The sequence below is a fragment of the Rhinoraja longicauda genome, chromosome 16 (genome assembly GCF_053455715.1).
Source record: "Rhinoraja longicauda isolate Sanriku21f chromosome 16, sRhiLon1.1, whole genome shotgun sequence".
Classification (NCBI taxonomy): Eukaryota; Metazoa; Chordata; class Chondrichthyes; order Rajiformes; family Arhynchobatidae; genus Rhinoraja; species Rhinoraja longicauda.
Genome location: NC_135968.1, coordinates 35,588,275 through 35,613,192, shown reverse-complemented (window position 1 = coordinate 35,613,192; position 24,918 = coordinate 35,588,275). Strand labels below are relative to the sequence as shown.

Genomic DNA, 24,918 nt, shown 5'->3' with positions numbered 1-24,918 from the left:
CCTCCCTCCTCCCCCTCCCCCCCAATCCATCCCCCTCAACCCTCCTTATCCTCTCTCCTCCCTCCCCCACTCCATCCACCTCAACCCCCCTCCCTCCACCCCCCTCCCTCCCTAGGAGAGATTTAAACTTTAAAATGTGAATAACTTTTAAAATATAACACCGATTTCAATGAAACTTCTTCCATTAGCACCAAAGGGACGATGGTGAGTAAGGTGGGCCTAAAATTGTCGCGCTATCGTATACCGTTTTGCCTGTAGTTCAGGAACAAACAAACGAGTTTTAGTTTCTAGATAGATAAATTGTTGGGCAGGGTGGAGAACAAGCAGGAGCAGGAGCAAACTATTCTTGGGGCTCTTCTGCTCTATACTTGGAGCAATCACAGTGGAATTAATTTTATTCCTGGCTTCAACCTTCTGCAGTATATAGTCACTCACGTGCACGATGCCACTGACACCAAGTTCAAGTGAAAATTTGAAGTGGTCAATTCAAATGGATCGGGGGGGGGGGGGGGGGGGGAGTGCAATTTATCCTAATGAAAAGTTATTATTCTGAAACATCAACTGTATTCCTATCTCTATCAATGCCTCATAGCCTGCTTAGGTCCCCAGCATTTTCTGTTTGAGTTCAGATATCTGGTATCTGCAATATTAGGCTTTACCAATGTGTATTCTTGTACATTGCCAGTTGACGTCTTTACCCTCAGACTCACACTCACCAGAATTAAAATTAGCAACAGAATGTCAGTAGGTACTGGAGCATGAGAAACATCAGAAACAAGATCAATTATATACTCAGTTGCTTTCCATTTTCAGCGCATGATGTGAACATGGCTGATCTTCCTCTCTTTACACTGGGAGGACATGGCCAGTTGTTCCACTCCAACCAAGATTCACTCAAATTTGGACGCAGGTTGGAACAATCCAACTTTGTCACGATAATTTAATTCACAAATCTCTTGCTGGTTTCACTTCTGTAAAACCGAAGTGTTGTAGGGCATAAAAGATAGACTGCTCCCTCAGGGCCGTCTTAACGCATGGGCCTGATGGGCACTTGCGGGACCCCACGAGCATAGGGGCCCCATGCTGATCTGTGTATGTTAAGTGACTTGCAATAAATAAATACTACTTTAAAAATGTAGGTTCAATAAGTGCTTTTTTCGCAACATTTTCAGTCCCTAAGTGCTTCTCACAGTGATCTGTTTCGCAACAATTAGTTCCCTAAGTGCTTTGCTTTTCCATCCCTAAGAGCTTCTCACAGCGATCTGTAAGTGCTTTTCGCAACAATGTAGCACCCTAAGTCCATCGCTAAGTGCTTTTCGGTAAGTGCTTTTCGCCGGCACGACGGGGGGGGGGGGGGGGGGCTGGTAGGGAAAGGGGGGTGGGGGAGAGTAACGGTAGGGGCCCCAGTACACTGCTTTGCCCGGGGGCCCATAATGCTGTAAAAACGGCCCTGTGCTCCCTTCTAAATTGTATTTCACACATGGAGGAATCAAAGGCATTAAATACATGCTGTTGCTTTATTAACACCCTATATGTAATAAATTCTTACAGAAGAACTGCCTGGGTTTCTTCCTTTTCTTAGTACGGAAATAGATTTAGAGATATAACACAATTTAATCAGAAGACACAACGTTCAGTCGATTTATAGAGTAAATCATTTTTCTGGACAGGAAACTGTGGAAGTTGATTAAACACATTTCATCTCTGTTGACCTAATTTTTTTGTTTATATATGTTGACAGCTCTTGCCTTATGCTGCTCAGTGATGAACCATTGTACTCTTCATTCATGCTGGCACACAAATTATGTCTCATTAAGCTTAGAAGGATATCTATTTTCTTTGTCTGACATCTTCTCATAGATTGAAAATGGATTTTTTGTCATGGTAGAAACAAAAAGGCCTTAACACTTTAGCAGCTGAAGAGGTTCATGTCCTTTAAAGTACTGTGCCACAATGGCTGATTGAGCTATAAGTCGTAACCAATTGATACATCAAGGTTCATTGCTCTTTGAACATACTACATTTTATTAAGAAAAGATCTTTTGCATATTACCCAAATATCTGCATTATAGTCCTGATGGAACCAGGTACTGTAAAATAATTGAACAATGTCTGTTGCACCTTATGTAAAATAAATCAACAGTGGCATAGTTGTTTTTAATTTAAGCTAATCTTCTCCTTAAGATTATACTTAATGATACTTATGTGCTTGCTCAACACTACTGTTTTGGCAGAATGTTAATATTTGGAAATTTGGTGTACCTTCTGGGAAATTAAGCAGATAAAGATACCAGTCTAGAAATGTTATCATAAACCACTGTTTTATTTTCAGTGCCATATACATACAAAATCAATTTTTGATTTTAGAATGGAACCCGATTACATTAGAATCATGCCACTCTGGGAAATAAACAGCAATTCCAGCCATAAATAAACTCAGACTGATAAGGCATTTCCCTTACAGTGTTCCTGGGAGAAATTTGTCAATGTGATTCTGCAATATGCCTGTCATTCATTGGGCACTTTCTGCTGAGTTAGATTTTAATAGGGAGTGTTACTTCTCTAGCAGTTCAATTAGAAGAGGGCCTCCTTGAGCAAATTCCTACCAAAGCAATCTGATTCAGGTAGGTTTCCTTTCATTTATTTACATACATGCTTGCTGACAAATTCCCTATTCTCTCTCACCAATTCACTGCTTTCCACTCAACAGCTCAGCAATCATCATTGCCTTTGAATAAAGATTGAGGAAAGTATAAATAAGAAGAGGAATAAAATCCATAGTTACCAGGAGGAAATTAGACATGGAATTCAGGGATGTGGAATAGTTGAACTATCTGAAATTGGTACATTCAATATACTGATGGGGAGATTTGCTAGAGATACACAGGAAAGTTTGAATGACAGCCTGGCAAGGAATGGGAACCAATGAAACAATGAGGCGGATGAGAAGGTTGAGGCAAATGCAGAAGTTAAAGAAAGCAAGTTCAGTAGACAGGACAGGCAGGGACATGGCAAGGAGCGAGGGAAGTCTGATGGTTCAAACTGCATTTATATCAATGCAATAAGGCTAACAGGTAATGCAGATGAACTCAGGGCATGGATAAGAACACGAGACTGGGATATTACAGTTATTACAGAAAAGTGGTTGAGGGAGCAACAGGACTGATAGCTGAATGTTCTGGGACACAAATGTTTCAGGACAGTTGTATTTTTGATGAGGGAGAACATCCTAGAGGTACTTAAAAGAATATAGTCCTGGTGTCCAGTGAGGCTATGTGGGTGGAAATGAGAAATAGGAAGTGATCACTTTGATGGGATTGTACTCTAGACTCCCTTATACTTAAAGGACACTTAGACATGGATAGGAAACATTGGGGGACAACTGGCCATGCGTAGGCAAGTGGGACAAGCTCAATTAAGCAATTTGGTCGGCATGGACAAGTTGGGCTGAAGGGCTTGATTCTTTGCTATATGGCTCCAAGGCTCTATGAGGTGTTATTTATTGAATTTGAATTCATCTCAATAGGAACAATGTGGGAAACCAAACACTAAAGAGACCAAAGTGGGAGTTGAAAGTTTCCCAGACATGGGCTGCCTTTGTCCTTCTTACAGGCGTCACAGTTTGGGAGATGCATTGGAAGAAGCTTTCAAGAGTTACTACACTGTATCTTGTGAATTACACATATTGTGGCATATTGGACTAATGGTAGATGGATTGAAAGGGCGCAAGTTAAATGGACTATTACTCTGCTTGGTGTTAGAGCTTTAGTTATCCAGGCAACCGAAGACGGTTCCATCACATTTCCGATGTGCTTCGTAGACGGCAAAAAGACAAATAAAGTATAATAGCCAAACTCCATCCTGAGAGATATGTTAATGGTTAATAATGCTTTCCAGCCAATGCTGGAAAGGTCTTTCTACTCCTTCTTGTTAGAGATGGACATTACTAACATTGTATGTGATCACTGTTACTTATCAATTATCATACATTTTGTGCAGGTCTTCCCACATGAGGGCATATGCTGCTTCATTGTATCAAGAGTTGTGAATGGAACACTAAGCAATAAACAAAAAACTTTCACTTGGTTAGCTTTTAAGTAGAGGTCACTGATGAAGAAAATGAAGACAGTTCTGTGCTGATGAAAAGATGACGCCTCATCCACTGTAAGACCCCCACTGGACTGCTGTAATAAAACAGCTTGGCTGCAGACAGTTAGTTCTGAAGCATAATTGCATGGTCCATGGTAAATGCTGTATCTGGTGTACTTGGCTGTTTTCTAGGCAAGAGATCAATTGGATTCTATGCCAAATGGAACTCCAGTAGGAGGTTGAGATGGTTCATTCATTTAATACTACAGGGAGAGAAGCTTGTGAAATCTTTGTGTAGGAAGGAACTGCAGATGCTTGTTTAAACTGAAGACTATCAAGACCTAAAATATTTGCATTTCAATTTGTTTTTTTGGCATTAGTTTAGTTTTTTGACTGCAAAAATAAAGTCATAAAAGTATTGATACTATTTTTCATCCTTTGCAAATATAATACTCCTATCTCAGAGCATGCCATCTCAGTGGCTTGTTTTGCTTAACTTTGTTGTGGCTCTGTGGAAGACTTTCCCTTGGGAATAGTGCATACATAAGCAGAGGTACTGGTAGTAGAATGACTGACTGTCATTCTCAGGCCTTCAAGTAATAATTTCTCAATTTCTAGCAGTATGTTTCCCTGCCTCATGATTTGGAAGTGGCGGCGCCTAACGGCAGCGGCTCACTAGCAGTCTGTTCGTCTTTTTTCCTTTTTTTTTTTGTTGTGTGTCGGTGTTGGGATGGTTTTTATATATTTTTTTGGTTGTGTATGTGTGGGAGGGGGTGGTGGTGTGGGGGGGGGGACTTTTCTCTTCCTCACGGCGCGGGGTGCGGCTCGGCTGCGGGGCCTAACATCGCCCGGTGCGGCTTGGCCGCTGGACTTTACATCGCCCGGTGCGGCTTGGCCGCTGGACTTAACAGTGCCCGGTGCAGCTCGGCCGCTGGACTTAACATCGCCCGGTGCGGCTCGGCTGCGGGACTTAACAGTGCCCGGTGCGGCTCGGCTGCGGGACTTAACATCGCCCGGTGCGGCTCGGCCGCGGGACTTTACATCGCTGGTGCGGCTCGACTGCGGGACTTAACATCGCCTGGTGCAGCTCGGCTGCGGGACTTAACATCGCCCGGTGCGGCTCGGCTGCGGGTCTTTTCATCGCTGGTGCGGCTCGACTGCGGGACTTAACATCGCCCGGTGCGGCTCGACCACGGGACTTTACATCGCCCGGTGCGGCTCGGCCACGGGACTTAACATCGCTGGTGCGGCTCGACCACGGGACTTTACATCGCCCGGTGCGGCTCGGCCACTGGACTTAGCTGCGCAAGGCTTGGCCGCGGGCCTTTCATCGCCCGGTTCGGCCGCGGGACGTTTCAGCGCCCGGTGCGGGGACTGTGCGGGTCGGTCGGGGACGAGCTGTCTGTCCGTGGGCGTGGGGAAGAGAGTGGAAGTTTTGTTGCCTCCATCACAGTGAGGGGGTGTTTGGAGTCACTGTGATGGACGTTTGTGTTGGGGTTATGTGTCTTGTGTTCTTTTTTTCTATGACTGCTATGTAGTTTCGTTCGGTACTTCGGTGCCGAACGACAAATAAAGCTCTGTTATACCTGTTATACCTGTTATGCACAGTCACGAAACATCAACATTTATTTTGCCTCCTTTATGACTGCCAACAATGCACGCATATCGTAATCACATTTACCAGCTTCTTTTCTGTGGTTGCTAGCTCCCTTACATTTGCTCACAAGCCAAGAAACAAGATCACTTCTCCGTGCTCAGCTGTTGATTCAAGGCAAGTGTAACAGCGATCGCATTTCTATGACTTTTAATGAGAGACAAAATCAGGCTACATGTGAGGGCATGCACTTAGATAAGAGGAATCCAAAGACAGATCATTTTCTGAAATGAAAAGGATCCAGGTATTCCTGTCCACAAACCGCTAAATGTTTGCAGGCACGTGCAGCAGGTTGTGATGAAGCCAAATGGCATTTTATTCATTTTGCAAGAAGGTTAGATATTAGAAATTTGCATGTGTCATTACAATAGTGCAAGGTACGAATGACACAAGAGACTGCAGATGCGGGAATCAGGAGCAACAATATATTCGATGTATTCAGTGGAACAAACAGCATCTGTGGGTGGCAAGGGGGGAAAGTATTTATCATCGTTTCTGGTCAAAACCCTGCATTGGGACTGAGAGCGGTGCGGTTCTCATTGAAACCTGCCGAATAATGAAAGGCCAAGATAGAATGGATGTGGAGAGGATGTTTCTGGTAATGGGAGCGCCAAGGACCAGAGGGATAACCACAGAATAAAAAGACGTATATTTAGAATGGGGATGAGGAGAATATCTTTAGCCGGTGGATGGTGAATCTATGGAATTCATTGCCACACATGCTGTGGAGGCCATGTCATTGGGTATTTTTAAAGTGGAGATTTATAGAATCTTGATTAGTAAGGGCGTCAAAGGTTATGGGGAGAAGGCAGGACAATGGGGTTGAGAGGGAAAAATAGATCAATCATGATCGAATGGCAGAACAGACTCGATGGGTCAAATGATTTAATTCTGTTCCTATGTCTTATGGTCATGGAATGGAGAGGGGAGAGAACTAGTATAAAGAGCAGGGCGAACTGGTGAGACTGGAGCAGGTGATTGGTAGAGAAGGGGTGATGCAGCCAGGTAGGGAAGCTGGAGCAATAGAGTTGGGAAAGAGAGGCAGGTGGATAATAGATGGAGGCTGGCTTATGAAAAAAGAGGCTGATGGAACAAAGTGGTGATGAAGGTGGACACAATTGGTGGAGGGCGAGGAACACGAAGGAATCAGACCCAAATGGCACAGGGAAGAAGGCTAGGGTGAAATATATGTGTACTAAGTGGATTGAACCAGGATGGGGAGGGGATAGAAATGGGTCGTGGGAGGGAGTGGATATCAAAAAGGTGACAGCTGAGGAATGGAAGGAGAAATTAGATCCATGTTCTTTGGAATTTTAAAGAATGAGGAGTGATCTTCACATAAAATACTTTGAAGGAACAAGTAGGTGGACACTGTTATGTTCCCACAAGTGGAAACATTTTGAACAATGGGACATAGTTAAAAAAATTAGAGGGCAGTCATTTAAAATTGGGATGTATAGGAACTTCTCATAGACAATAGACATGTTTCAAAGGGTGATGAAATTCAATAATTCATTGTCCCAGAGGGTTGAGGAGGCTAGATCTTTGGGAGGATTTAAATAGAAAATATAAACTTTGGGGAATCGGTACTGAAGTGGACTGGAAGGTTGGGCAGATCACACCATGTTTGTATTGAATGGGGGCGGGCTAGAGGGTCGAGATTGCCTACCTCTGTTTCTATTTTGTTCTAATGTTGTGTTTTCAAGGAAGTTACTTTTCTCAATGAAGTAATTTTCCTTTTCTATTTCACAATTTTGTAATCCTTGTTCTCTTCTTGGTTAGTGCGTTTAGTAATTTCAAGCTCACATTTCAAATTTAATGAGTAGAAAATTAGAGTGAAAGAGTAGTTGAAATTAAACAAGTGGAAAAACAGAAATAAAGAGAGGAGTTTCTTAAATAAAAATCAATTTATCACATGCTTGGACTTACTTGCTGATAATTTTGGCACGTTTTGCACTTGAGAAGTTCTCCACCTGAAGTGATTCTTGAGTGAGAAAAGCAACAGCCAGATGAAAGTAGTTGTTCCATAACTGTAAATTAGATAGTAGAAGAAAGTTAGACACAAAATAAAGAAAGTATGGAATTATGACAGATAGTTTATGGTTTTATAGATTACTGCCTGCAGATTTGGATTTATATTTCCCCAGGTTTTACAGTAGAAATAACGGTTTCAATGTCACTGCTTATCATCATTAAATAATAAATACTAAGAATAGCATGCACAGGCAACTGCATAAATCTGGAAGTTGCTGTCCAATTGTCCATACTCCCATAGAGGTTTCGAGACTTGACAATGAAATACACAGAATGTGTAATATTGCTGCAATGCTACAGATACCTGCTAAATTTGTTAGGAAAGTTAAGTGTTAAAAAAACACGATAATCATTAAATTATTTTAATTTACAGCACAAAAAGGGGGCACTTAGCCCATCATGTCTATGTTACCATAAAACAGAGGAAATTAATAATTAGAATGCAACCAACTATGTTCAACTGCTAATATCATATGTGACAAAGCTTGGAATAAACTGTTTCAGGAATATTATGGGCAAGCATGTGAACAATGTTGCCTTCCTGTCAAAGCTGCATTAGTATAATGAAAGTCTCAAGGGTAGGTACATTGGTCTGGGAGAGGCTTTGATGTTATATTGCTTAACTTGACACTGAATTTGGAGCATTTTGCATTGATGATATCTCATCTGTGTTTTGCCTGACTACTGTAGCCAGCTCATCTCAAAAGAATACAGATGGGTGGGGATCAGTGCCACCTGGTAGAACTTGAGCACTTTGCTGGATATCAGATCTTGATATCTCTCAGTGTGCCAGCATAGCCTTTGCCAATCTGCTGTGAGCAAAGGCTATGCTGGCACACTGAAGGTGACAGTGAATTTCAATACCGATGACTGTCTTTGTTGAGAGGTGTTGCTAAGACATGGGAAGTAGTCCATATTTTCCTAAAGGCTAATCATGGACAAAACCAAAGGAATCAATCCATGACTATACAAAGGAGAATTTGGGAGACCATGTGTTAGTTTCCATTGGTAGGTTGGCAGTGGAGTGAGTTAGCAGCTTCAAATTCCTGGGGGTTAATATTTTGGATGACTTGTCCTGGACCCAGCACAGAGATGTAATCATAGTGTATGCAGAAAGTGTAGCAAAGTGTGGAGTCATGCATTTTGGTAGTGGGAATACAGGCATAGATTATTTTCTAAATGAAGAGAAAATCCAGAAATTGGAGGTGCAAAGGGACTTGGGAGTGCTGGTGCAGGGCTCCCAAAAGGTTAATCTGCAAGTTGAATCGGTAGTAAAGAAAGCAAACACAATGCTAGCATTTATTTCGAGAGGGTTTGTATACAAAAACAGGGATGCGATGTTTACAGTGGCTCTGTAAGTCACTGGTCAGGCCGCATTTGGAATATTGTGAGCAATTTTGGGCACCATATCTGAGGTAGGATATTGCTGGCTCTGGAGAGGGTCCACAGGAGGTTTACAAGAATGATCCTAGGAATGAGAAGGTTAACATATAATGAGCGTTTGACGACATTTGGCCTGTACTCGCTAGAGTTTAGAAGTATAAGGGGGGACCTCAGTGAAACGTACAGAATAGTGAAAGGCTTGGAGAGAGTGGATGTGGAAAGAATGTTTCCACTAGTGGAAGAGTGTAGGGCTAGAGGTCATAGCCTCAGAATTTTAGGAAGGAGATGAGGAGGAATTTCTTTAGTCAAAGGGTGGTGAATCTGTGGAATTATTTGCCACAGAAGGTTGTGGAGGCCATGTCAATGGATATATTTAAGGCAGAGATAGATAGATTATTGATTAGTACGGGTGTCAGAGGTTATGTGGAGAAGGCAGGAGAATGTGGTTAGGAGGGAGAGATAGATCAGCCATGATTGAATGGCGGACTAGACCAGATGGGCCGAATGGCTTAATTCTGCTCCTATCATTTATGATCTTCTAAATCATAAAAAAGGTGCACCAGTGCCTATACTTTTTTTTAGAAATTTAGAGATGTGTTATGTCACTAAATTCTTTAAAAGGTTCTATAGGTGCACTGTAGGAAGCATCCTGACTGGCTGCATCATGGCCTGGCACAGCAATTCCAACAAACAGGTTCAAGAGTCTGAAGAGTGCAATGACACAGCTGGTCTATCATGGGCACAGCCCTCCCCACCATTGAAGGAATCTACGTAAGTGTGGCCTCATGAAGGCAGCATCTATCATCCAGGATCCCCACTGTCTGGTCCTTGCCCATTACTCGTTGCTACCATTGGGCAGGAGGTGCCATCCCATCAGATTCAGGAACAGCTACTTTCCAACAACCAACGTTTTTCTTTGCAGACAAAAAGTTGCTAGTGCGCATATCAATTAAAAATCAAGCTACATTTGTCAACAACGTTTTCCCATCAATATACTGCTCTCTTCTGTTTTGATTTTGTGATCAATCAACTACTGATTATGCAGTGATCAATCAACTGCATAAAATAATAACTAAAAAGTCTAAAATCACATGTTACAAATGTGAAAATCCATGTGCCATTATGCCATACCAGGGCGTACCATCACTCAAAAAGCACTGCCGACAATCATCAGCTTCCCAAACAGGCCTGCTCAACCCTACTTTAGCAACGGAACATAATGGGCTCCCTTTTGCACTACCATGGACTTGTTATTTGTTTGTGTTTCTGCGCTAATACCTTAATTTGTTTTTTTCACAATCTTTTGTTTTCCACTGTCTTGTATAATTGATGTATGTTTATTTTGTGTGCTGTCTCAATCTATATGCCTGTGATGCTGCTGCAAGCAAAATGTTCATGGTACCGTACCTCACCGTATCTGTGTGCATGATAATAAACTTGAATTGACACTTTATTGAACTAAATAAACTTGGAGCTGGCCTTGCAAACAAGGATAAAAGGAATGTCCATCTACATAATACGAGGCTCATGTCACCTTCTCTTGGAGTGGAGGTGATAGAAGTCGTGGATAAGTTCCAATCTGTGAGTCCAATATTGCACTGAGGAATACTGAGAAAAGTGTTGGGTAATGATGCAACTTTGTTTTGCACCAACCTTCATTAGGATTGGGTCTGTCTGGATAGGATCACAGCATGCATGCCACTGTATATCAGCTAAATTTGAGAAGGATACTCCCAAGTCCTTCATTTATAGTCAAAGACTTTATGAAGTCAACAAACATTGTGTTGAATTGTTGATGCTGCTCCTTGGATTCTTCTCGGAATTGTTAAGACAGTGAAGATCACACAAACTACATATTTGCTTGGAAGGAATCCAATTTGCAACTTAGGAATCAACTCTTTGGTCACTCGGTGAATGTGGTTGATACAATATTTTTCCCTGTGGCAGACAGCAGGAATAACATTCAGCAAATGGATTTGTCTTCTTTCACCACAACTGGCCATCTCTGATATCCATTGCTATATCCTCTTTTTCCAAGATATGGGACAATAGTAGTGTAACTAGAACTATGCTCAATACCCTAATCATCTTCTGTCTCCTTTCTCTGTTCGTTTACTTATTTATCTATTTATTCACTTCTCAATGTTCTAGAAATCCCTGTAAAGCGTCTTTGAGTGTTTGAAAAGCGCTATATAAATGTAATGCATTATTATTATTATTATTATTAAAGCTGTGTATTACATATTTCAAGTATGACTTAATTGCTCTGATATTCGATGCACCAACCAAACAAAATGGAGTCTCATTTATCTTCTTAACCATCACTTTGACCACTTTTGCTACCTTTAGAGTTCTGGATCACTTCTACATTTCCCATACTCGTACTATTCTTTTGCCTTTGTGTATCCTTTCCAGATCCATTGACTTGCAGTACTCTAATTCTTTCTGCCATTGTCTACCCAGTGTGGTCAACCCGCTTTCTTAATCATTGAAAAGTAGGACCTTCAGACACAATAGTGTCTGTGCTGAAATTCTAAAATTAGTGAAGAGCTCAATTCTATTACATTGTCACCCACATCTAGGAAGGGGAGGAAATTGGACCTCACGTGACCACCTGCAAATTTATTTTGCAGTCAATCTGAAGAAGGGTCCCACCCGAAAAGTCACCTATCCATGTTCTCCAGAGAGGCTGCCTGAGCCGCTGAGTTACTCCGGCACTTTGTCTTTTTTTGTAAACCAGCAGCTGCAGTTCCTTGTTTCTGCTCAATAAATTTTCTTATCCTGCTGAGCCTTGCCAAATACCTTGAAAGTAATCTTCTCATCACTAAAACATTCCTTAGTTAACATACTCTTTTCCTGCTACTGAGCCAAAATTAAATCAAACTTTAAAAAAAAGAGTACAGATGATGGAAATCTGAAAGTGTTAGATTCAGCTTCACAGTCTCCCTTGGATCCTGTTGACTGTTAGTGTTCTGATCAGACTGCCATTTGGAACCTTGTCAAACAACTTGCTAAAATCCATGTAATACATTTCAAATGCCCTGCACTCATCAATTCTCCTTGGTTAACTTCATAAAAAATTCAATTGTTAATCATAAACAACCCTTCAATAAATACCTGATTAATGTGTGCCTTCATAAGTGATAATTTATAGTATTCCTTAGAATGCTTCGAATAATTTGACTTTCAGCATTGCTTGGCTGACTGGCTTATAATTACTTAGTTTATCCATTTCCACTAACTAAAGAAAGGTACCACTGTAAAAGCTTGACAGACTTCTGGTACCCTGTCTAAGGCCAGAGATTTGGAAAATAAATTGCCAGGGTCTCCTGCATTTCCTCCCTCGTTCCTCAACCTGCAATTAATTTTCTCTGGACATGGAAAAACCTTCTCTTCTTTTAATACTTAAAATCAAACATTTCATATTCCACCTCCTTAAGTACCATCTATATCATACTCTATAGTTGTATTGGTAGAATTCAATGTATTCAAACTATGCATTCCATCTCTACACACAAGCTTTGTTTTTGGTCTCTATTCGTTCCTATTATTTTCTTTATTATTATCCTCCTTCCTCTAATGTATTATAGTGCTGTTGTTGCTCTCCTGGAGTTTTCCAAGAAAACTCTCCCATTTCCTTGGAGTTGTCATACAGGAAATATCATGAAACTATGCGCCAGATGGATAGAATTCACTCAGCGATTCAAGGTGGATCTCTTCAACCATTTAGAGAATGTGGGTGAGGAGATCCTGCCAATTAATTTTAGCTGTGTTGGGCAGCAATTAGACTTGATTCCTACCTTGATGATGCTCATGATAGATCATCTTTACTGGTCCACTGGAATCTCCTCCCCTTCCCAGATGTGAGCGATGATGTAATGGAATTGAGCTCTTCACCAATTTTAGAATTTCAGCATAGAAACTATCTATTCTGAAGACACTAACTTTCAATTGGGAATAAGATCTTTTTGACGTTGGTTTTCAGGAGTGACGACAAGACCTAAGTGAATGGAAGCAGTAAGTTCTTCATGCTTTGTACATTTCACCAAATCAGTCTTGCTTCTTCTTATTAGAGAAGCCCTGTTCTTCCACCATTAATACTGGTGCAGAATGATGTAGGCACCTTTGTAGTTCCTTGATTGGGTGATGGCCTGATCTAGCAGGGATCAATGTCTTTTTCAGGTCTCTCTTAATAAACAGCGGAAGAGTTATGATGAGATTGTGCATCAATTTGTCACGAGAAGGACATGGTTGGAGTTATATTTTCTGACTTGTTCTTTGTTAATCATGCCTTGCCATAGGATTGTGTCCTTTATGAATTTGGCACTGATGTTATTAGATGGATCAGTTTGTCTCCCTTTGAATGCAGACTAGGGTTTTGCAATGTCGTAGTAGACCTTCTTGTTGACTTCGCCAGAAGCTTTAAAAGTTAGGATAAGCACACTGGTGATCATAGGATAAACCTCCTTGACCTCATCAAAGTGAGGGATCACAGAAAACCCACCTCAAATCTGGCCATGGGTGCCTGGAATAGGTGCCTGGAAGATCATGCAATGGAAGATGGTAGTAGCTAAGGCGAAAGCAGGGTTTAAGAAGCATTTCACGCATGAACAGGCAGGAAGTAGAGGGATACAGACTATGTGCAAGCTGATGGGATTAGTTAAATTAACATCATGGTTAACATCAGGGCGTGGTGGGCTAAAGGGGCTGTTCCTGTGTGTGCTATGTTCAATGCTTGTTCCATGGTGACCTTTAAGTTGTAACATGAACTGAGGGGTCTACCACAGATTCAGAACTCGCTTACGAGTAGAAGATAGAGGATGGAATCAGAGCTGGCTTACCGATAGAAGACAGAGGGTTGTGGTGGAAAGACAATATTCAGGCTGGAGGTCTGTAACCAGTGGAGTTCCACAGGGTTCTGTGCTGGGACAACCTCTGTGGTTTGTGATATATATATAAATGACGTACATAAACATAGATGGGTTGGATAATATGTTTGGAGATAACATCAAGATTTCTGGGGTTGTGAGGAAGGCTGTCAGAGTAGACACAAAATGCTGGAGTAACTCAGCGGGACAGGTAGCATCTCTGGAGAGAAGGAATGGGTAAGTTCACATCCAACATATATTATCAAATCAAGATATAGCAGGGGTAAATAAATATATGGGTCATGTTCTTGCAATCTGAACATAGAAGACTACAGCACACATACAAGCCCTGCGGCCTACAATATCTGTGCTGAACATGATGCCAAGTAAAACTAATCTTCTCTACCTGCATGTAATCCATATCCCTCCACTTCCTGCATATCCATGTGCCTATCTAAAAGCCTCTTAAATGCCACTATCATGTCTGCATTTAAGTCCAAGCCATAACAAACTAACCTCTGCCTTCCATGAGTAAGCCAGTTCTCTATCCAAAATATCAAGACATGATGGATTACATGCACCTTAATCTTCTGGATCAGCCTACCATGAGAGACTTTATCAAATTTCTTAGTAAAATCCACATGGACAATATCCACTGCCTTTCCCTCATTCGTCACCTTTGTCACCTCCTCAAAAACTTAAATCAAGTTCGTAGGACATGACCCGCTGCAGACAACGTCATGTTGACTGTTCCTCATTAGCCCATTCTCGTCCAAATGCGAGTAAATCGTATTCCAAAGAATCCTATCCAATTGCTTCCACACCATTGACATCAGGTTTACTGGCCTATAATTCCCTGGGTTATCTCTACTTTAACAAAAGAACAATATTGACAATGCTCCAGTCATCTGGGACCTCACCTGTGGACGACACACAGATTTTCATTAAGATCTCTGCAATATCCTTAATTGCCTCTCTCAAATAATCTGGAAATAATCTGGAAATTATCTCATCAGGCCCTTGAGATTTATTTGCATTCAAGAGACAGCTAGATAGAGCTCTTAAGGATAGCGGAGTCAGGGGGTATGGGGAGAAGGCAGGAACGGGGTACTGATTGAGAATGATCAGCCATGATCACATGGAATGGCGGTGCTGGCTCGAAGGGCTTCCTCCTGCACCTATTGTCTGTTGTCTATCCACCTTAATCCAACACCACTTTATTCATGATCTCAAACTGCCCTGTCATATTAGTGTACCCCACACTGATCTCATTACCCTCCACGTCCTTCTCAAATTTGGTTCATATCTTTTATCACTTTACAATAAATTGTCAAATATGTAATGGATGCTTGTTTTCACAAGTATGTTTATAGGAATTATTGATTTTTTTTGTAATGCCGAACCATGTTTTTGCAATTTTAATTATATATTGACATTTGTTTATATGCTTGTAAATATGCAATCATTTAGTCAATTTCATGTGCTGTTTCCCTCCACTTTTCTGAACTTTCAACTCCCTTTAGTTTCTTTCCTATGTCTCCTCGTGATCTTTTCAAGCCCATCTTATTCATTAGGACCAATTCCCATCACCAACATTATTCTCACAAAACCGCTGACCACGCAACTCTCCATGGATTACTAAGTACTGATAGTTCAGCTATAACACCTGCTTCCACACCACAAATTGGATATAATGTGTTCATGAATTGGAGAACACTCTTTCTATTATGCAGGCCAAATTGGTAATGTTGATTTCAATTGGGAAATAGGGAACGACTTAAAAGTTACCTTGAAAAATGACAATCAGAATAAAACCTATTTAAAAAAAACATACTGAGTTTCTATGGGACCTATGTAATCAGACAACACTGACTCATAAGATCAGTCTGTCATTTTCACTGTGGGAGGCCATTGAAATTCACAATCGATCACTTCTATTGATAAGTGCAATGATACTCTATTAAATAATGTAACGTGCAGCCTTTAGCATTTTTAGCTTGCAGTAACAAAAATGAACTTAAACCTATTAAAAAACCTTTATTTTTGACAAATTGTCTAATTCTGAGCACTATATTTCACAAAGGCTGTGATGACAGTGTAGTTATATTGAATATTTATAAGCATGATTTCAAGGACGAGAAGTTCTAGTTCAAGGAATAGCCAGAAAAGCTTGGGTTGTTGTACTGAGGATACATAAAGTTTATCTCACCTCCATCTTCTTTACAATACCTTTCCCCCCAACTCGCCATTACTCCGTTTCTTTACTCTTCCCCACTAGTTTGATCTAACCATCACCCCTTCTTTATCTGGGTCCACTTATAGCTTCTTTATTATCAGATTCCAGAATGAGCCGCTCTTTGTTTTCTCCATTAATCACCTCCATCTCCCACCAACCAGGCTCCATCTGCCCATCAATCACCTACTCACCTGGTTCCACCTATTGTCTCCCAGCTCCTGCATCATCCCTCACTCTACCCTCTTTATATTGGCTATCCCCCCCACCTCGCATTTTTAGTCCTAAAGCAGGGCCTCAACCCAAAACATCAACTATCCCTCTCTCTCTCTCCCCAGATGCTTTCTAATCCATTGAGATCCTCCAGCTGTTTCTTGTTTGCTTCTAACTTAAGCATAACTTACAATGTGATTACTGACAATACTTTATGTGACTATTTCAATATACAGTACTAAATATAAATCAGTGTATAATGTAATAGACATAGAAATAAATTCCTTGATTGCTAAATATTAAATATAGCTCAAACAAAAAAAAGTGTTATTTTTGCAATTTACACAATATTCTGTTATATTTCATTTCATGCACATATTTCATTTGGCTCTGCTACACAAAGTTAAGTTCATCATTTATAACCAATTTAATGTATTAATAAGCAAACAATTTGAAGATCAATAGATATCATTAATCTTTCATAAATAAAATAAACAATGCATAATTTTTAGTGCTGGGACCCCAGTTATTTACAGTGTATATTAATGATTTGGACGAGGGAATTGAATGCAACATCTCTAAGTTTGCGGATGACACGAAGCTGGGTGGCAGTGTTAGCTGCGAGGAGGATGCTAGGAGGCTGCAGAGTGACTTGGATAGATTAGGCGAGTGGGCAAATGCATGGCAGATGCAATATAATGTGGATAAATGTGAGGTTATCCACTTTGGCGGCAAGAACAGGAAAGCAGAGTATTACCTGAATGGTGACCGATTGGGAGAAGGGGAGATGCAACGTGACCTGGGTGTCATGGTGCACCAGTCATTGAATGCAAGCATGCAGGTGCAGCAGGCAGTGAAGAAAGCGAATGGTATGTTGGCATTCATAGCAAGAGGATTTGAGTTTAGGAGCAATGAGGTTCTGCTGCAGTTGTACAGGGCCTTGGTGAGACCGCACCTGGAGTATTGTGTGCAGTTTTGGTCTCCTAACCTGAGGAAAGACGTTCTTGCCTTAGAGGGAGTACAGAGAAGGTTCACCAGATTGATCCCTGGGATGGCGGGACTTACATATGAGGAAAGACTAGATAGACTGGGCTTGTACTCGCTGGAATTTAGAAGACTGAGGGGGGATCTTATAGAAACATATAAAATTCTTAAGGGGTTGGAGAGGCTAGATGCGGGAAGATTGTTCCCGATGTTGGGGGAGTCCAGAACCAGGGGTCACAGCTTAAGGATAAGGGGGAAGTCTTTTAGGACCGAGATGAGTAAACATTTCTTCACACAGAGAGTGGTGAGTCTGTGGAATTCTCTGCCACAGAAGGTAGTTGAGGCCAGTTCATTGGCTATATTTAAGAGGGAGTTAGATGTGGCCCTTTTTGCTAAAGGGATCAGGGGGTATGGAGAGAAGGCAGGTACAGGCTACTGAGCTGAATGATCAGCCATGATCATATTGAATGGCGGTGCAGGCTCGAAGGGCCGAATGGCCTACTCCTGCACCTATTTTCTATGTTTCTATGTTTCTATAATCTTAATCAAATTAATCAGGTATATAATTTCTATGAAGACTGAATATCTGTGCATCTTATTCTAATGCTCCTGACTTTATCAATAATAATTTATTCTACATCAAGTGAATATTAAACTGCAGCTTAAGCTTTTGAAATACCACCATAATTTTTTATTATTGATGAGACACAAAAATAACCTCAAAATTTCTAAAATTTGCAGTTAGCGTTTCATATTCTTGAATTTAAAGTCACAATCAGGCTATATTTTCTGGGCTAGAATTCGTGCAGAATTTCTTGACGCAGCTGAACATTGTCAAAGCTTGGACGTCGAGTCTCAATCAGCAAGTGATTTAACAGACTGGTTTATGAAATTATACTGCTTAAAGAAATAAAATTGCATTTTGAGATATTCAAGGTAAAAGAGGTAGTGACCATAATATTAGTTTTAATCTGCAATTTGAGAGGGAGAAGGTTAAATCAGCAGTGTTGCAGTTGAACAAAGGGGACGATGAAGGCATGAGAGAGGAGCTGGCCAAGGTCGACTGGAAAAGAATCCTAGCAGGAATGACAGTGGAACAGCAATGGCAGGAATTTCTGGGCATAATCCAGAAGATGCAGGATCATTTCATTCCAAAGAGGAAGAAAGACTCTAAGGGGAGTAAGAGGCAACCGTGGCTGACAAGGGAAGTTAGGGATCCAATAAAACTAAAAGAAAAGATGAATAACATAGCAAAGAGTAGAAGGAAGCCAGAGGATTGGGGAACTTTCAATGGACAACAGAAGGTAACAAAAAGGGCAATACAGGCTGAAAAGATGAGGTACGAGGGGAAGCTGGCCATGAATATACAGAAGGACAGTAAAAGCTTCTTTAGATATGTTAAGAGAAAAAGATTAGTAAAGACAAATGTGGGTCCCTTGAAGGCAGAAACGGGTGAAATTATTATGGGTAACAAGGAAATGGCAGAAGAGTTGAACAGGTACTTCGGATCAGTCTTCACTAAGGAAGATACAAACAATCTCCCAGATGTATTAGAAGACAGAGGATCTAGGGAGACGAGGAACTGAAAGAAATTTGCATTCGGCGAGAAATAGTATTGGGTTGACTGATGGGACTGAAGGCTGATAAATCTCCAGGGCCTGAAGGTCTGCATCCCAGGGTACTCAAGGAGGTGACTCTAGAAATCATGGACGTATTGGTGATCATTTTCCAGTGTTCAATAGATTCAGGATCAGTTCCTGTGGATTGGAGGGTAGCTAATGTTATCCCACTTTTCAAGAAAGAAACGAAAAAGAAAACAGGGAATTATAGACCAGTTAGCCTGACATCGGTGGTGGGGAAGATGCTGGAGTCAATTATTAAAGAGGTAATAACGGCCCATTTGGATAGCAGTAAAAGGATCGGTCCAAGTCAGCATGGATTTATGAAGGAGAAATCCTGCTTGACTAATCTTCTGGAATTTTTTGAGGATGTGACAAGTAAAATGGATGAAGGATAGCCAGTGGATATAGTGTATCTAGACTTTCAGAAAGCCTTTGATAAGGTCCCACACAGGAGGCTGATGAGCAGAATTAGAGCACATGGTATTGGGGGTAGGGTATTGACATGGATAGAACATTGGTTGGATAAGGTCCCACGCGGGAGGTTGGTGAGCAAAATTAGAGCACATGGTATTGGGGGTAGGGTATTGACATGGATAGAGAATTGGTTGGCAGGCAGGAAGCAAAGAGTAGGAATAAACAGGTCCTTTTCAGAATAGCAGACAGTGGCGAGTGGAGAGCTGCAAGGCTCGGTGCTGGGGCCGCAACTATTTACAAAAAATATGAATGTTTTGGATGATGGAATCAGAAGTAACACTAGCAAGTTTGCAGATGAGAAAGCTGGATGGCAGTGTGAACTGCGAAGAGGATGTTGGGAGGTTGCAGGGTGACTTGGACAGGTTGAGTGAGTGGGCAGATGCATGGCAGATGCAGTAAAATGTAGATAAATATGAGGTTATCCAGTTTGGCGGCAAAAACAAGGAGGCAGATTATTACCTCAATGGTGTCAGATTAGGAAAAAGGGAAGTTCAACGAGACCTGGGTGTCCTTGTACACCAGTCACTGAAAGTAAGCATGCAAGTACAGCAGGCAGTGAAGAAAGCCAATGGCATGTTGGCCTTCATAACGAGAGGATATGAGTATAGGAGCAAAGAGGTCCTTCTGCAGTTGTATAGGGCCCTGGAAAGACCACATCTGGAGCATTGTGTGCAGTTTTGGTCTCCTAATTTGAGGAAGGACATCCTTGCTATTGAGGCAGTGCAGAGTAGGTTCACGAGGTTAATCCCTGGGATGGTGGGACTGTCATATGAGGAAAGATTGGAAAGACTGGGCTTGTATTCACTGGAGTTTAGAAGGATGAGAGGGGATCTTATAGAGACGCATACAATTATAAAAGGACTGGACAAACTAGATGCAGGAAAAATGTTCCCAATGTTGCGGGAGTCTAGAACCAGGGGCCACAGTCTAAGAATAAGGGGGAGGCCATTTAAAACTGAGGTGAGAAGAAACTTTTTCACCCAGAGAGTTGTAAATTTATGGAATTCTCTGCCACAGAAGGCAGTGGAGGCTAATTCACTGGATGCATTTAAAAGAGAGTTAGATAGACCTCTGGGGGCTAGTGGAATCAGGGTATATGGGGAGAAGGCAGGCACAGGTTACTGATTATGGATGATCAGCCATGATCACAATGAATGGCGGTGTTGGCTCGAAAGGCCAAATGGCCTCCTCCTGCACCTATTTTCTATGTTTCTATGTAATCCCAACCAAAACCCATGTGTTTCAAATCAGCTGTTCCAAAATGAACAGGAGAAATCGGCTACCAGAGGAGCAGTAGGTAATGATTTGTATTGATTTAATTAAGACAATTGAAATGTTTTAAATAATTTTAAGTGCATCTTATTAGTATTTTAATTTTTTTAATAATTTTAGTTTAGCGTCATAGAGTCATGGAGTGATAGAGTGTGGAAAAAGGCCCTTCGGCCCAACTTGCCCACACCAGCCAACATGTCCCAGCTACACTGGTCCCATCTGCCTGTGCTTGGTCCATATCCCTCCAAACCTGTCCTATCCATGTACCTGTCTAACTGTTTCTTAAACTTTGGGATAGTCCCAACCTCAACTACTTCCTCTGGCAATTTGTTCCATACACCCACCACCCTTTGTGTGAAAAAGTTATTGCTCAGATTCCTATTAAATCTTTTCCCCTTCACCTTGAACCTAGGTCCTCTGGACCTCGATTCCCCTACCCTGGGCAAGAGACCCTGTATATCTACCCGATCTATTCCTCTCATGATTTTATACACCTCTATAAGATCACCCCTCATCACCTACTCAACCTCTCCCTAAAGCTCACACCCTCTAGTCCTGGCAATATCCTCGTAAACCTTCTCTGAACCCTTTCAAGCTTGACAATATCTTTCCCATAACATGGTGCCCAGAACTGAACATAATATTCTACATGCGGTCTCACCAACGTTTTATACAACTGCAACATAACCTCCCAACGTTCATACTCAATACTCTGACTGATGAAGGCCAATGTGCCAAAAGCCTTTATGACCACCTTATCTACCTGCGACTCGTCCTTCAAGGAACCATACACCTGCATCTCTAGATCCCTCTGCCCTACAACACTCCCCAGAGGCCTACAGTCACTGTGTAGGTCCTGCCCTTGTTAGACGCCCCAAAATGCAACACCTCAAACTTCTCTGTATTAAATTCCATCAACCATTCCTCAGCCCATCTGGCCATTCATATCATATCATATCATATATATACAGCCGGAAACAGGCCTTTTTCGGCCCTCCAAGTCCGTGCCGCCCAGCGATCCCCGTACATTAACACTATCCTATACCCACTAGGGACAATTTTTACATTTACCCAGCCAATTAACCTACAAACCTGTACGTCTTTGGAGTGTGGGAGGAAACCGAAGATCTCGGAGAAAACCCACGCAGGTCACGGGGAGAACGTACAAACTCCTTACAGACGGCGCCCGTAGTCAGGATCGAACCTGAGTCTCCGGCGCTGCATTCGCTGTAAAGCAGCAACTCTACCGCTGCGCCACCGTGCCGCCCGATCCAGATCCTGCTGCAATCTTTCACAACCATCTTCACTATCTGTAAAACTATCCACTTTTGTATCATCAGCAAACTTGTAATCTTGTCCTCTGTGTTCTCATCCAAATTATCAATCATCTGAATTCTCAACCAAATTCTTTTAACATTACATATTTCTGAATAGATTCCATGTAAATTTGCATGTATGAAATGTTAAGACTTTGAAAGTTTGGGGCCAGTACCTCACCTATTGTCAAAGTCATTCTCTCAGGTCTGTTCAAGTGAGAGTGTCTCTGTGCAGCACTATGTTGGACCGGGATTTGCCAAATCAACTGAGGGATGGAAGAAACAGCTTGATCCAAGTGTTGGTGGCCAACAATTTCAGAAGCACTGAAAGAATTGCCCTGTTCCTACAAATTGTAATTGCATCGTGGAAGTCTAGGCAATAAGCTTGCCTGTATTGGCAAGATTTTCACCACTACTTTTGAGATCCAGTACTAGGGCTTGCACAGGATGTGAACTTATTTAATTGATGTTCTTGTGCGATAATGAGGATGGGCAGCATTGTTTCAAGACCATCCTGGTATTATAAGGCAAAACCAAGATCCCACTTTGTATATAGTTCTACTTTGGATTAACTTTAATTATAGTTAACAATAGTCTCTTCTACCCAATCGAAATGGATGTCCTGGACAGTTGTTGGTGATGGTGTGGGGGAACTGCGAGCTCTACTGTCAAAAACTGATTTATGGCTAAATTCACAATGATGTCTATGAGTAGCTGATGTATCTGAATAGTTGCCAAATTTATAATAATGTGCCCCTAAACTTCAAAAAACAATGAGATGAAATGCTTCAGCAAAATGTAATATAATCACATACTGCATTGTTTGGATTTATCTATTTCCCTTTCCACGGCACGGTAGCGCAGCGGTAGAGTTGCTGCTTTACAGCGAATGCAGCGCCGGAGACTCAGGTTCGATCCTGACTACGGGTGCTGCACTGTAAGGAGTTTGTACGTTCTCCCCGTGACCTGCGTGGGTTTTCTCCGAGATCTTCGGTTTCCTCCCACACTCCAAAGACGTACAGGTATGTAGGTTAATTGGCTGGGTAAATGTAAAAATTGTCCCTAGTGGGTGTAGGATAGTGTTAATGTACAGGGATCACTGGGCGGCACGGACTTGGTGGGCCGAAAAGGCCTGTTTCCGGCTGTATATATATGATATGATGATATGATGAGAAAAATATTCACTCCAAAATGCTACTTAAAAATCCACTTAGGAAAATACATTGGTTTTAATGCAGGAGTCACTTTCAAAACGGCCATTTGGCTTACATAATTCACAAATCACTACTCAAAAATTAGAGATATGGAATAAAATTAATGTTTCTTGACAAATGCGCAGATAACATGGCATTGTTTTAAGGAAGATTGTGAAACGACCAGTTTTCTTGGAATGCAACCCTCTTCCCCTATTGAGAATGTCACCTGCATGCATTTTATTTTTGAACTATCTTCGAATTTCCAACATAACTATCTGCAAAATACAATCCCAACATTTCAAATAGTTAGTTTTAATTTGTATACCTGTAGTTCAAAGTTTGCTTGATCAAGAAATTTCTTGTTCAACATATCTGCGTACTGATTTATTGCTCTCAAGAAGACTCTGAAAGACAAAAGAAAAGAAACACATTGAACCACAATCCAAAATGCAACAATGATAAACATACACAAAAATTTAAAGTTGTACACTGGGAAAAATAAGACAATTTCATAGTAAATATAGCATAATTATCAATCTCGTAGGATCAGGAACAAACTTTTCTTTCAAGAAATTATTTCAGAAATGGGCAAAACATACCGTGGTGGAGGAACTCAGCAGGTCAGGTAGTATCTGTGGCGGGATTGGACAGACCACATTTCCAGTCAGGACCCTTCTACAGAATGAGGGTCAGACTGACCATTCCTTCCCCATATGCTACCTGACCCGTTGAGTTCCTCCAGCATTTTGTGTTTTGCTCAAGATTCCAGCATCTGCAGTTCCATCTGTCTCCATTTCAGAAATGGGGTTTGTGTGGGATTAGTGTACTTGGTGCACTAAGGCCAATGTGGACCTGATGGGTCTTCTGTAGAACTAGATCAAATCTTGTTGAAACTTATGTATAATAAAACATAACAATGAACGGCTTCTTTTTCTAGAAGATTAAATATTCCCAAATGCAAGAGGTGCAAAATGAGGGAGGAACTCTCATTTTCTTCATGCTTTATGTGATATCTCATTCATCCATATAGTAACAATATACATTGTGAAAAGTATCAATTTCAACTGTGAGGTTCATTCATGTTAAGTTACTACTTATTCCCTTTCTCAATAATATAAGGTACAACAGTATCCAGGAAATGATGGTCCAATGGACGATAATAGCAGTTACATAGCAGCCGAATGCCCTGCATGCTCCACAACTATCACTGCAGGGATTACCGAATTGAAATGCTAGAGAGTAAGTTATGCATGTCTGTTTGTGATGATACACTCAGCATGAGTGATCAACAGAAGGCAAGAAACAACCCAAAAAGCTGCTTCACAGAAGTGGAACCACACTCTCAGTTCTTGGGAAGGTAGAGAAGTGAATGTCAGAAGCTTAAATTATGGAAATTACAAGTGCTTACTGAACACAAGCACTTATTTCAAGTGGTGCAGGCTTTTAACATAATGACTGAAATTAATGAGTCCATTTCCTGCTATGCAGTCATTTTATTTGGCATGCCCACACTGCAGTTTGCTCCATGCATGCCCAGTTTCAGGTATCGCTGCAGCTGGGCTTTCATATCAGGAGTCAAA

General features: G+C 41.3%; 1 protein-coding gene across 3 annotated transcripts in view; it reads right to left on the bottom strand.

The window, feature by feature from the left end:
• The window catches only part of dock1 (dedicator of cytokinesis 1), a 404,255-nt gene that overhangs the window by 133,337 nt on the left and 246,000 nt on the right, over positions 1-24,918 (bottom strand). For all 3 annotated transcript variants that reach the window (XM_078413630.1, XM_078413629.1, XM_078413628.1), the window contains exons 30-31: positions 23,664-23,742; positions 7,673-7,773 (exon numbers count right to left, since the gene is read on the bottom strand). In XM_078413630.1, coding sequence (XP_078269756.1) covers positions 7,673-7,773; positions 23,664-23,742 — 180 coding nt within the window. The remainder of the gene's footprint in view (positions 1-7,672; positions 7,774-23,663; positions 23,743-24,918) is intronic.